General features: G+C 35.9%; 1 protein-coding gene across 1 annotated transcript in view; it reads left to right on the forward strand.

Annotated features, from left to right (window-relative positions):
- Nucleotides 1–1622: 1622 nt before the first annotated feature.
- NUP155 (nucleoporin 155) overlaps nt 1623–14894 on the forward strand; it is a 30985-nt gene continuing 17713 nt past the window's right edge. The window contains 18 exon segments of the mRNA XM_032213731.1: nt 1623–1760; nt 2437–2514; nt 2517–2532; nt 2753–2766; nt 2769–2818; nt 3770–3866; nt 4514–4684; nt 5439–5543; nt 5853–5926; nt 6426–6524; nt 6622–6718; nt 7668–7817; nt 9365–9439; nt 9442–9464; nt 9917–10087; nt 11178–11288; nt 12404–12498; nt 14029–14117. Of these exon segments, the coding sequence (XP_032069622.1) occupies nt 1643–1760; nt 2437–2514; nt 2517–2532; nt 2753–2766; nt 2769–2818; nt 3770–3866; nt 4514–4684; nt 5439–5543; nt 5853–5926; nt 6426–6524; nt 6622–6718; nt 7668–7817; nt 9365–9439; nt 9442–9464; nt 9917–10087; nt 11178–11288; nt 12404–12498; nt 14029–14117 (1633 nt within the window). The 5' untranslated portion in view covers nt 1623–1642.

Below are 14894 nucleotides of genomic sequence, written 5' to 3' on the forward strand. Positions count from 1 at the left end.
CGTTTTGTGCAAGGCACACACTTTTTCCTGTTGTCCGCCTTGTTTAGCGGCACCCCGTTTCAGTCTCTCGCACCTCTGACTTGCGGTGATTAAATCGCTTCATTGGAAACCTCAGAAGCCCCTCCAGGTTTCCCCGGCAGTAAAGCCTAATGGTTAAGTGTCCACTCCTCCCAACACAAGTCTTTTCTGGGGGTGCCTCTCCGAGACTGTTAATGTAGACTTGCCGATGGCAAAAGTACAGGTAGCCCTAACATTTGAGCCCAAAATGTATGTTGCTAAGTGAAAAGTTTGTTAAAATGAATTTTGCCCCGTTTTACGACTGTTTATGGCCACATTTGTTAAGTGAATCACTGTGGTGGTTAAGTGACTTTGACTCCATTGACTTTGATGGTCAGGAGGTTGCAAGAGGATCACATGATCCGGGGACATTGCAACTCTCATAAATATCAACCAGTTGTCAAGCATCCAAACTGGTGGGAATGCTGCAACGATCATAAGTGTGAAAAATGGCCTTAAGTCACTTTTATAATGGGACACAGGGAAAACAATCCGTCCCTCCTCTGCTGTCTGACAAAATAGAATGATCCTACGAAACTTAAGAATGGAAAATAGGCTATATTAAAAATAAAAGCAGTTAACAACTGTAGCTATAAAGCTAAGTAGTCAGGTCTAATTTTTTGGGTAACCATAGTTAGGCTGCAAGCTAAAAGTGATTGCAAATATATTGTTTCCAAGGCAACTGCAGTATAAAATTTACACAGTGTGGAAAGATTTTCAAAACATAATTTCACTTTTGAAAACCTAAAGGATTCGGTTGAAGGAAGAAGTTTAATTTGGCTTTGAAAAAGGAGTAAGATACATGTCAGGTAAGCCTCTGTTATCTTGCAGCCGACCTGCCATGCTTATATGATAAAAATATGTTCCAGATTTAAATTTGCCATTTTTAATAAGGTAGCCAAGCAGTTTCTAAACAGATGCCAGCTAACTTTGGCTGATTTCAAGATCAATCATAGAGGGCAATTCAAATCAGAATGGTTGGTATGTCATCTTTTTTAATCTTAATCCAAGGAAGCTCTTCTAGGGTAAAATAAGTGTCTAGTAGAATGAGAGAAAACAAATTTAGTCAGTTGAAAAGCAGATCAAAGATTCTGTTCAAGTATGTGTGAATTCCTCTAGCAAAAATGTAACTCTAAGCATGCAGCCATAAAAACAAATCAAAATATTCCAAAACTAAGAACAAAATTCACAGTCAAAACAAGAAAAGATATTATTGCTTCCCAAAATAACTTACCTAATGTCTTGCTTCCAATACCTGAAGGAAGATCCAGATTTTCAAAAGTATCAATGACTGTGGCATGCTTTTAGAACATGTATTTGGCTAATGTTTCAGAAGGATCTAATCGTTTTTTTAAAAATGTATTTCTTTGTGAATTGTGTGTCGTCTCCCCATCCCACCCCACCTAATTTCTCTCAGACTTTTCAGAAATAATTTCTTAGAAGTCAATAGGGAAACACACAGAAAAATATTGAGAAAATCATTTATGCATCTTACCAGAGGTACATATTGATATTGCAGTACTTTTGTGTCTTACTGTTTCTTTTTTTATTTCCCTCAATTACAGGTAGTCCCTCTGTTTCTGGCATGTCAGATATGGATTATCCATTACAGGGACCTGGCTTTCTTTCAATTCCCTGCCTTCCAGAAATAAGCTCAATTCGAAGAGTTCCTTTACCCCATGAACTTGTTGAGCAATTTGGACGTATCCTCGTTTTGATATTAGTGAATGTTATGCGATTTTTATTATGTGAGGTGGGTGGGTTGGAGGGTGACTCGGAGAAATGCTGGCTCTTCTTCACTCTGGTATATTTTCACCAGCATCTGCATATAGTGTTAGTTGCCTTTATTTATTCTGTCTTCTGTTTTTTCAATTTTTTAGAATTAAACATACATAAAGCCACTGCCAATACTTTTTACCCTATGTAAAGAAATCTTATAGTGTTTGCAATAGTAGTTTACATAAACATAAGAGAACACTTTTTGTTGTAAATGTTTATTTTATGGAAAACATTTTATTTGAAAATGACACAAATTTTATCTCAAAAGTTTGAAAAATATATTAGAAAAGTATGCTTTTATTAATTTTGAAGAATGAAATATGGGTAATTTTTTTAAAAAATATAGTTAAAAATAAGACATTTTGTCCTGTGGATAATTTTTCTTCACTGGAATAGACTTTAAAAAGTACTTTTATTTAAATTTGTGCACATAATGTTAAACTCTTAGCAGTTGAACATATGTGTAGCATAAAATTGTATTCTCAGGTTTGAGTGCCCAGCACAATATTGCAATCTGGATTTATATAGTTTCCCTGATCTCTTCTTATATCAGGCAAAGTCTTCTAAGTTCCATATATTCCTTAAATCTTGGTATTTCAGATATGCAGTGTAATTGTATGATGGGAGTGTTTCCTGAGATCAGTAGGGCATGGCTGACCATCGATAGTGACATCTTTATGTGAATTATGAAGATGGGTATGTAGATGAAGAATTTGTATCTTGCAATGAATGTATGTTTGTGTACATGTTTACATACACACATACACAAGATATTCAACTCAAAATTTACTGTGGTGTGTATTTACGATCTGCATAAAAATCAAAATGTTACACTTATCAGTTCAAGTTCCTTGAGAAATATGTCCTAAATCTCTATATTTTAATACAGCTTTTTTGTGTGTGTTGCTTTTTACAGGGGAGACCTTGCTTATTTGATGGTCTCAGTGAAACCATTCTTGCAGTTGGATTGGTGAAACCAAAGCAGGTAAAGGATTATATAAACAAGCCCATAAAGGGACAGGGCAGAGAATGGAGTGTTCTTATTTTTTGAGAGAAGTTCTGTCTTCTCCTGAACATGGAAACACAGCTGGCAGAGTATCTTCCATGTTATAAGCATGTTTTTTACATATTTGAAAGTAGCAAGAACAATATAAAGACACCATGGTTTGTTGGTTTTGTGAGTGTGAAGGGGAAGGGGGTGTTCTATAGTTTCTGCCCAGAGCAAGCCGTACAGCACATTTGGAAGTGCCAAACCAGGCTGAACTAATAGGGATAATTCTGCAGCTCTGTTCATGCGCAAAAAAAAAGCCAGCAGCTTCAAGCAGGTATTTCCAAAGAAGCCTTAAGCTTTGTTCACCATGTCATGTGAACTTTTGATAGTACTGTATACATTAATAGAGCGGCACAAATCCTTTCAAACAGACACTTTTCAATGCTTCTCTTCTAATCATTAAAGCAAACCCATCCCTTCAGGCTTGTGTGTGTCTGCTTCGTAAGCTTATCCCAGTTGCTTCTTTATATATGTTTCAAAGCAAAGGGGTTAAAAGCATATGTGCATATGGAAGTAGTTGATAGCAGCTTTCCAAGCAGTCATACAAACTTGACTGGTGGAAAAAAAAAGACTTTTTAAACACTCCCATGCATTGCAGTGTGCCTTTTTTAAAGGAGTTGCATGGTCCTATAATCACCCTGATTGAAGTTTGATTACAGGATCTCCCTCAGGATAGAAAAATAATAGTTACAAGACTTGAAGTTCTATTCAGACTACCAGGTGTTATGAAAGTTCTGTTCCTCAAACCAGTGTGCAGTATGTGGGTCCTCTTTTTAATTTTGTTTAAAAGGCCACTATTTATTTAAAGATTTGAATAATATTTTTATTAGTGAAAAATCAGTATATGGACACGTTTTCTTATGTATATATATATATTTATTCACAGGCATCTTTCAGCCACATATACGGCACTTGCTGGTTTTAGCTACTCCTGTGGATATAGTAATTTTAGGACTCAGCTATACTACCTTGCAAGCAGGTAGGTTGAAGGTATATCCTTTCTGTACGCCACCCAGAAATGGGCAGCCATATAAATTTTATCTATCTGTCTTTCTATCTATTCATCCATCCATCCATAATTATAATTTGGAGAAGTATCGGGTTTTGAAAGAGGAACTAGAGAGTATGTGGAAAGTAAAGGCCAAAGTGGTCCCAGTGGTTAGTAGGAAGCATTCAGAACTGCGAGTTCTAATCTGGGAGAGTGGCTCCAACAGATCCCAGGAATGCCATCGGAGCTCTGTGTTAGGAACAACTAAGATACTATGCAGAATGCTGAAATTCCCATTCCTTGAGGAAGATACATACTATCCATAGGGCTGTTTTGGCTTCTTTTGAATTAAATGTTGCTGCCTTTAGCATTGGATCTGATACATGAAAATGTGTGTGTTAACACAGACGTTGATCTTAAAATTGTTCCTGTAGGCTTAATGGTTGGACTAGAAGACCTCTGAAGTCCCTTGCAGCCTATGGTTTTGTGTTCTAACTTTTCAGTGGATTACTGAAAGAAAATAAGACTTAATAATTCTAGTGCATAGATGAGATTCTTGGTGGCTTTTAAAATAACTTTACTGCAGTATGAAGGTGTTTAAACAAGCCAAACAATAATAATTTATTTTGTCTCATTAGGCACTGGAACGCTGAATGATAGTATGTCTGGTGGAATGCAGCTTCTCCCTGACCCCCTTTACTCACTTCCTACTGATAACACCTATCTGCTGACTATAACCTCTGCTGAAAATGGGCGCATTTTTATGTCTGGCAAGGATGGTTGTCTGTATGAAGTTGCTTACCAGGTAAGTCAAGTTTGAAGTTGCATTTCTTCAGTTTAAAGCGAGGAATTACTGCATTTTTAAGGATCCTAGGAGAAAGGTTGGAGTATTTTTTTTATTGTAATGGACAGTGCTAAGAGATTATCATCAGTACATTTTCAGTGATTTTATGCTTAATCTTTAGACTTTGTCAACTGCAAAACATTTAGAATTGTATTTAATATCAATAGTTGCTTTAATAGATTTCACAGAGATTAAACTGCTTTTTCTTGCACAAATATTATCACATATACAGAGGATTAGATATGTGGAAGTAACAATATGGATTTATAAAATTATAAACTTCAGGCTTGAAAACATCTTTGATAGGAATGAACTCTTTTTCTTGATTGTAGTTTTTTTTTATCTTGAAATGTAACAAAGTTATTTTTTTTAAAAAAAGAAAGAATCTACACCTTCCAACTGAGAAAAAATACTACTTAAGCAGAGATGACAAGCTATTGAAGCTTTGAATAGAAATGTAATGGCCTTCATGGTTTAAATTCACAAGTATTAAACTTCTTATGCAGAGTCCAAAAGAGAAGCACAACACGCAAAGTGTGCAATTCTATTTTGTATACCTTCAAAGGCTCTTTGGATCAGCCTTGGTTAAAAGTATTTTGATTTACCTTGTTTAAAATTACCATTTGCTTTTTGCAACAATTGGGATTACTGAATAAATTAATAAAATAATCCACGGATTTGCATGCTTGTTTGTAGCTAATGAAATTTTATTTTTGTAGGCAGAAGCAGCTGGTTCAGTCAGCGCTGTAGGAAGATCAATCACTCGAAGAGCACTCTTTCTTTTCTTGTTCCGTCTTTACTGCAGTTCACGTTTTCAGAAGATGGTAGGTGATGAATAATCTATTGTAACAATAAAGCATAAATATACTTGTGTTGACAACACAATAATATGTATGGCCCATCTGGTCCAATTAACTGATTTTATTTTACATCCTAAATTATTACTACATAACAGTTTAATTGATTTTAACATAATAAAACTAAATCCTTGGATAATGATTCTGAGTTTGGATATTTTTTCAGACTTGCTATGCAGCTGATTTACAAAAGCGAAGCAATTCATATTATAATTTTTTTTCCAAATAAGTTCTAGGTCTTCAACAAATAATCTGAATTTTAAAATTAATTTATAGACCCAGTTGTTCAAATAGCCATTGACAACTCCCGAAACATTTTATATACACGCTCTGAAAAAGGGGTGATACAGGTATGACTTTTAGATATTCTGATTGTTCATGGGTTTCTTATGTTACACATTGTCAACACAGTGCATGTTGTTTTTATGCCTAAATTCCATTGAAACTAATGCAGAATTGAGGGTAGAAATGTATACACCGTATGCATTTGCTTCAGGCACTTCTACTATCCATCCTGATGCTTTTATATATTTTTATATGCTCTTCCCATCGCTTGACTGTTCATTTGCAAGACTTGCCTGCAGTACAACAATGCCATGTTTGCTGTGTTATCAATCCTGAATATCCCTTTCCTTTGGTCCTGTTATTTTTTTTATACTACCCATGCTTGTTCTTTCACACTTGCATGCATTTAATTCAAGAACCTCTCACGTACTTTCCTCCATTGAGCCATGTAGCATGGATTCTGCCTTTCTGTTGAGTACTATATACAAGCAACACTTTGCAGCATGGAATTAATGATAGATGGTTTTATTTTAAATCCACTAAAACAATATAATTAAATTACAGGTTTATGATTTAGGTTCCGATGGCCAAGGGATGGTGAGAGTTGCTTCTGTTTCTCAGAATGCTATTGTGTCTGCAGCTGGAAGGGTTGCCAGGTAAATTGTGTGACCTAAGAAGATGTGCTTACAGACCCAACTGTTTTATTTTAGATGATTTTGTTTTCACAAAATATTCAGGTGCCCTTTTGAATTTTTCTTAGGACATCGATCGTTCGGTGTTTAAACCAATTGTCCAGATTGCAGTGATTGAAAATTCTGAGTCTATAGATTGTCAGTTACTGGCAGTCAGTCATGCAGGTAGGAATTCAGTATCCTATCTTATTGGTCTAGCATGTGATTGTGAATAGTATAGCATTTGTAAGGCTCTTACATCTTACTTGGGTTGGCTATTGTAATGGTATGTGGGAAAGACCTTGGGGAAATGGCCAAGCAACCCTGCCTAGGGAACAATTAGATAAGAAACACTGTAGCCTGTAGCTGGATAATGGGCAGGGCAAGGGGCTCTGAGAGGACCTTGCCTAGTTTCTTGGGCTCTAAAGGAAACAACAGAAGAATTGTACTTTCAGGCTTGCAAGATTTATGACAGTCTTACTAGGTAGACCAGACAGGAAATATGATCAGATGAGCTAATTGTATTTTACTGTAATGCTACATTAACACACTCTTGCACAAGGGAAAGTTAAGTGGCAAGGCACCTAGAAGAAACAGAGATACAGTGAATTAATTTTGAGAGAGGGGGAAAAAAGACCTAGCAAGACATGGAGGCAGGAAGCTCTGTTAAAGAAATGGTGCTTAAGCTAAACTGTGGCCATAAAGTAAAGTTCTGCAGTGAATATTGGGTATTCAGCAGAAATCGCAAGAATGGTTCCAGCTGTTTAGAGGGTGCTGTGTTCCAACATCTGTTCAACATATGACTTGGGCCGTTCTTGATAATATGAGGTATCTCCCTCAGCCTTTCTCTGTAACAACTTTCAAAAAATACCTAATACAACTTTGATCTTTCTTTACCTTTGTGTAATTGATTTCTTTCTTCACCCTGCTACAATCCACATAACAAATGTGTACTTTTTATATTTTAAAGAGTGAAAAATAATTACCTAATCTGTCACAACAGGATGTAGATGCACATCTCATCTCTGCATTATTAAAGTTATGAAAGCCATTAATTATATAAATCTCTGTAGCTTACATGTTCTGTCAAACCTATTAGCACTACTACTTAACAATTGTATCTTTTTTCCTCCAGGTGTACGGATGTATTTAGTGTATGTCCATTTAAGCATCTTTGCTCGGCCTTCAACTTTAACATTGATTCATATCCGCCTACCTCCGGGATTTTCTGCAGCTTCTAATGTGGAAAAGCCGTCAAAGGTTCACCGAGCTTTATATAGCAAAGGTAAATGTTGTAGCTGGCAAATGTTCATTTTTGTAAATCAAGTAGAGCAGGGGTGAATAACATTTGAAAGACTGGGACCTCAGTACAACCTCCTGCCCTTCTTAACAGTAAAGTCATAAGAGTGTGCAAAAGATGCCATGCACAAACCACTCCAAACATGGAAAACTAATTTCTTGTGGTCCTTGTTCAGGCTTAAATCTTTGCCCCAGATATGTGCCTGAGACAAAGGTTTGGGGGCAGAGCAAGAACAGAAAAATCCTGAAATATTAATGGCGCGGCAATAGAAAAACCAAAAGTCACTGGAAGGCTGGAGAGGGGAGGGCGGTGTAGGCAAGCTGCTTGAATATGATGCTTGTGGGCTTCAGTGGGGATGGTAAAGTAGGCCTCCTCTTCCTACAAAAACTGTCCAAACTTTTTTTTCGCCTGAATCCAGAACAATTCAAGTTTTTGTCTTGCTTCTCTGCTTGGCAGAAACATTCTTTTGAACTGAAGCCGGGGGGGTGGGTGGGGTGGGAATTGTTTCTCATTACTTGAGCATCTCTAAACAAAAAGCTTTCTGGGCATATCTTTGAAAGTGTGGAGCTAACTTTTTAAGTTTCTTTTTAAATGTATGCTTGTATAGTATTTAAGAAAGCAAATTGTGGAGTGAGAACAGACCATCTTTGGAGCAAAAATATTACAACTTCCCCAAATTGACATTTAGCAGGAAAGTAGTTTGTTCAATTATGGGAATTTATGTTGCTTGTGAGTGGGATCAAGGATGAAAAAAGTAGAGGTTTTCCATTTCAATTTTTGAAATGTTGGGGAGAAAACCACATTAAAATCAGATAAAATATTGGAGTGGGGTACATGCCGCAAGTTACCAGCCCCTGTAAAGTAACTATTTTGTCTTAGAAAGGGAAAAAAAATTAATTTCAGTATTTGAATCTATCACATTTTCACAATGAAAAATCCCAAAATCCTTATATACACATATACGTATATTAAATTGTTCCTTTTCAATGCAAGCAGCATTATGGAAAGTATGGAAAAGAGTAATAGAAGAGAAGGGCTATAAAAACAAATTGTACTAAATGTAAACCCATTCACATCCTTGTACTGGTAACTCATTTTTTGCATCCAGTCCAAAATTCTTATATGAAGAACATCAAGCCTATTTGTTTACAACTAAGTGTACAAATTCTCAAAAGTTTTCAGCACTCTTCATCTTACAAGATTATAAATATAGCTGTGCACAGAAAAATAATTGATAATGTTTAAGTGATGAATCTGCATTTAATTGTCATTCTATAGTATAATCTGGTACAGTACAGGGTCAGTGAAGAATGCAGCTTTTCTGTCTGCAGAGTAGAGGATCTTTAATAGTTAGAAATCAGAAATAGGAATTTTTATATTTAAAAAGTTGGAGATAATTTGGTATGGGAAGTCAGATTTAAATAAAAGCAAAATTGGATAATTCACTTAATAATTAGAGGAATACTAAATACTACCTTGGCATAGTAGATTTCTCTTTTCCTATGTAAAACTAAATATTATTTTCCTGCCAGGTATTCTCCTTATGGCTGCTTCAGAAAATGAAGATAATGATATCCTGTGGTGTATTAATCACGATTCTTTCCCTTTCCAAAACCAATGATGGAAACCCAGGTAATTTTTCATTCTGTGCTTCATTGTTATTTTGAAAGCAACATTTGTAACAGAGAACTTAGCATTTTCTTTCATCTTGATCTTTCTTAATTTGGTTGTTTATTTAAGTTTTCCTGCTGCTCTAATTCATTGGCACCTTTTTAACATTAACTTTCTTACAGTGTAGTAGTCACATACCAGATTATAAACAGCTTTGCTCATTGCTAATACTAATGTGTGTGTCTGTGATTGTTGACTATTGCCTGTTGAAAAGGTCTTTTGATTCAGTTCTGGTTTAAAAGGAGCTCAAGAAGGTGAAGAAAAATACATCTATTAAGAGCTATTCATCTGGATTCAATGTCTAGATTCACTTTGGATAGTGAGATGTGTGACATAAATTTAATAAATAAATGAATTCATTTTGGGCAGACTAAACAATTGGAATGTACGTCATGCTTTACATTTTGTTTCAGACAAAAACAGCTGTCGATGGGCATTCTTGGGCACTTGCTGCCATAGATGAACAAAATGTTCCTAAGATTGTAACACCACTGAACAAAGAATTAATTCCAATAACAGATTCTCCTATGGTTGTGCAACAACATATGTTACCACCAAAGAAATTTGTTCTACTGTCAGCACAGGTAGGCAGTTCTTACTGTTTTCTATGAGTAATCTAACTTTCTCTGTGTGCATGTGTGTCTATTACATATGCCAGTGGTCCCCAAACTTGGCAACTGTAAGACTTGTGGACTTCAACTCCCAGAGTTCTCCAGCCAGAAGAGCTAGCTGGAGAATTCTGGGAGTTGAAGTCCACAAGTTTTTAAAGTTGCCAAGTTTGGGGACCACTGACATATGCTATAAAGACTAAGATGTAAAGTTCAATAGTAAGAAATGAAACACTGGTCCTCCTCAGAATCACTTTCAGAATCACTTAATCACACTATTTAGAATGCACAGTTCCATAGTGATTATTGATCCAATATGGAGTTGTTTGACATTTTCCATTTAGCTTAATTGAAATGCAATGGGAAGAAATAGTGTAATGTGCAAGAACTCATCTACATTATAAATTTTCTGCAGTAGTACCCTGTTACTGTTTTTATATAGTTTCTTAGCCTTTTGAAGGCTTTTAAGATTTTTTAAGATCTGTTTCTCAAATGCTTTCTGAAACTGTTCAGAAGTACTTAGATTTAAGAAAATGTCCTGCCTTGAGCTTCACAAATTTCTCAAGAAATTTGGTCGGAGTTGCAAATTATCAGATCCTTCAATGTAATAGCTGTTGCTTAATAGTTAGCTATTTAGGGTACAATAGGTACAAAATAAAGATAATATGCTTGTAGTCTATAGTATAAACTGATTTTTTTAAAAAAAAAAAATGTTTATCTTTTAAGAATTAGATTTGGGCTTTGTAACTCTACATGTTCCTCAATTGCATAGGATTGGGGAAAGTTTAGAGGTATATGCCTGCAAATAGACATAAGGTGTGTGTGTGCGTGCGCACGCGCAAGCACTGTCAGTAATTCAGTTTCAAAGTGTTAGGTATTACAGCTGCATGTTTTAATATTAGGTTCAAGTTGACCTGTATTGATGTGGAGGATGTTTCTGCTGCACTCATTATTCTCCAGTTTTGTAAAATGGAATTATGAGGTGCCTAATTTTTCTGAAATTGAATAAGAACTGTAAAAATGTTATATAAATTTCCAACCATTTCCTACTTTTGTTTTCCATTAGGGGAGTTTTATGTTTCATAAACTCAGACCAGTGGATCAGCTAAGACATCTCTTTGTGTGCAATGCAGGAGGGGATGGAGAAGATATTGAAAGATTTTTTAAACTTCATCCAGTAAGAATTCTTAACTTCTTAGCTGATTCGCACATCATTGTTAATTGTTCCCAAGACCTGTGTTCTGTCCTGGATTTTAACATTTGCCATCCATCTGATACTTGCTACTGTAGCTGGTTTAGTAATCATAGTTGTGACCTTCCCTCCTAGATAGCTAACTTGTACATGAAAACAGTTATTGTATCTTTATCTGCTAAAACATTAAATGTCCAGTAGCTTTCACTTCTCCCTAAGCCATACTGATGTCTTAGTGTATCTGATTTGCATGTACAGAAGCTATGAATTATGATTTATAGACTACAGTGGTTGGTTTATGCATTTGCACATATCAAATAAATAAGTGACTGAAGTCACAAAATAATGAAAAAAGAAGTACGTTCTGTGAAGCAAGAGAGTATTTTAGCAGAGCTTAGTTTATTCCTATAATATAAAATCTGGGCTTGCTCTGAGAATATTGGATTTTAGTCCACCACGATGTACAAGATTATAAATAGTGTTAAGCTTTCCACAATATTTGTAATTTTCAAGCCCAGTTGAATATCACATTTGTTATTAAAGAAAATAATACTATTTTACCACGGTTGTGGCCAGCTAAACACTTCTTACAAGATTGGCGATAAATATTAGTCTACTTTGTAGAGCAAGGCAAGAAAGGCATTTAATTCTCCTCTATAGATTCATTTATTTTTATCCCAATATACTATAATTATAAAAAATATTTTACAAAATACATTGCATAGTTGGATAAACAACCAGGTATTTACAAATTTTAGTAAGAATCCTATTATTTATACCTGATGAGAAAAGTTTCAATTTGCACTCCGATGTCATTGAGTCCCACTGAAGTCATTTGGAATTCAAAAGTATGGGTTATTTTTGTTGTTTAAACTTGTATAGGGTCTAACTGTCAATGACACTGGGCATAATAATAAAGTAATTAAAATCAGTGTAAGGTAAAAGATTGTAAGTGTGATGAACCTAAGGGCTGTCATTCGTCCTCACCAAAGGCTTGAGTGAAGGCTTTTTCTTGCAAAATGCCTCTTAATTCTTAACATAACTATTGTATAAAGATAGATCTATCATTTTATCTTATTATTTACTGGTGATTTTTGCAGGTAGAACAAGCTTGTGCTACTTGCCTAATCCTTGCCTGCTCTTCTGCTGCTTGTGATAGAGAAGTATCTGGCTGGGCTACTCGAGCATTTTTCAGGTAAAAATAGTTCATATTTGCAGTAGAATGGGAGATGATAGTTAATCTGTTGTATCACAACAAAATTGGATTGCTTTGACTTCTAGCTGGAGTATATAAAATTTTGGGTTTTTTTCATAGCTTCCTCGTGCTATTTTTTTTTCCTTTTTGGTACTCTTCTCAGTGAACTGGGGGTTGTTTTGTTGGAGGCCCACAGCTAATTCCAGAGCTATATATAATAAGTTCAAATGCCTCCAAAACTTGGTGAAGGAAGCAAAATCATGACTAGCATGAATCAACAAACACAGTGGGTGGGGAAGTATTTCTCATTTTGGTGTTCTTCTGCTATCATGACACTATGATCTGGGAAGGTAGTGGTGATGATCCCTTGTGATAGGATAGGATAGAATAGAATTCTTTATTGGCCAAGTGTGATTGGACACACAAGGAATTTGTCTTTGGTGCAAATGCTCTCAGTGTACATAAAAGAAAAGATACATTTGTCACGAATCATAAGGTACAACACTTAATGATAGCCATAGGGGAAAAATAAGCAATCAAATCATACTAAGAAACAATATAAATTGTAAGCACCAAAGTTACAGTCATACAGTCATAAGTGGGAGGAGATGGGTGATAGGAATGATGAGAAGATTAATAGTAATAGTAATGCAGACTTATTAAATAGTTTCACGGTGTTGAGGAAATTATTTGTTTAGCAGAGTGATGGCGTTCAGAAAAAAAACTGTTGTGTCTAGTTGTTCTGGTGTGCAGTGCCCTATATAGCATCGTTTTGAGGGTAGAAGTTGACACAATTTATATCCAGGATGTGAGGGGTCTGTAAATATTTTCACAGCCCTCTTTTTGACTCGTGCAGTGTACAGGTGCTCAATGGAAGGCAGTTTTTCTGCAGTTCTAATTGTTTTCTCTGCAGTTCTAATTATCCTCTGAAGTCTGTCTGTGTCTTGTTGGGTTGCAGAACCAAACCAGACAGTTATAGATAGGCATACCAGGCATCCTGCTCTACAGATGGCATGTATTTGTAAGCCCAAGGCTGGGGTCCAGGAGCACGTTGGGGCTGTTGCTGGTACATCTGTACTTCTTAATATCATTAAAGGATTAATGTTGGATTCCCCTGAGCCTTCCACTTTTTTGAGTATGGGAATCTAGTATGGCTCAGAAATCGATAGTCTCCATGGTAGCTATGGATTTTTCCCAGTGCAGACTGGTCCCCAATCATACCCACTTCATCATTACCACATTGTCAGCCTATAGCTACTCACCACTACTGATCTCAGTGGATATGGGGATTGATTAAGATGGCCCACTTTAGATGTCTAAGGAATCTGCCCAGTTTCCAGCAAATCCTTGGGAGTTTTTTTTCCCTGTCAGTAAGCCAGGCAGTTATGCTACTGCCCTTGATCTCTGTAATATGAAGGTTTTCTAATCTGCTTTTTGATTTAAGTGCATCGTATTTGCTTCATTTTGATGCTATTAAAAAAATCTAAAAATAGGTTGTGGTATTATGAGTTTCCATCTAATCAATCACAGATATGGTGGTGAAGCTCAGATGCGGTTCCCCTCTAGTCTGCCACCTCCAAGCAATGTTGGGACAACATTAGGCTCTCCTCTGCTACCTGGTAAGTGGTAAATATGATTTATACTCTTTATATGTTCATGTTGTCTCTCTATCTCATTGGGAGTTTTTTTTTATTTTTAAATCTTATATTACAGCATCTTGTATTTATTCTCTTTTTAAGTATTAGTAGTAGTGCTCGAGATCAGGATCTATTTATTCTTGTTCAGTTTTGAAAAAAAGGAATGAATTCTCTACCATCTTTAAAGAAGAAGAAATAGGCAGTGTTTGTTTTGGCAAGAAAAATTGAAGCTTAAATTCATTTCTCCCTCTTTCTCGCTCTCTCTAACATGTCTCTGCTTGTATACCATCTCCATATAAGCATTGAAAAAGGAAAAGCAATCAACAGATTTGTACAAATTGAACTTTTCTCTCCATTTCTGTTTCTTTCCTACATTCAGTACAAACACAGATTTTTTTCTGCTGCCTTTACTTATGGCATCTCTTTAAAGTTTAAAAACTTTTCACATCTCTTTAAAATTCAAAAACAATGCTTTCATAGTGGCCATTTGGGGATGAGAAGGAATGATTGGGTTTCTCAAAAAAGAATTTGTTGTTGTTAGTTGCAAAGTCGTGTCCGACCCATCGTAACCCCATGGACAACGTTCCTCCAGGCCTTCTTGTCTTCTACCATACCCTGGAGTCCATTTAAGCTCATGCCGACTGCTTCGGTGACCATCCAGCCACCTCATTCTCTGTCGTCTCCTTCTTCTTTGGCCCTCAATCATTCCCAGCATTAGACTCTTCTCCAATGAATCCTTCCTTCTCATTAGGTGGTAAA

Source organism: Thamnophis elegans, chromosome 3 (assembly GCF_009769535.1).
Source record: "Thamnophis elegans isolate rThaEle1 chromosome 3, rThaEle1.pri, whole genome shotgun sequence".
Lineage (NCBI taxonomy): Eukaryota > Metazoa > Chordata > Lepidosauria > Squamata > Colubridae > Thamnophis > Thamnophis elegans.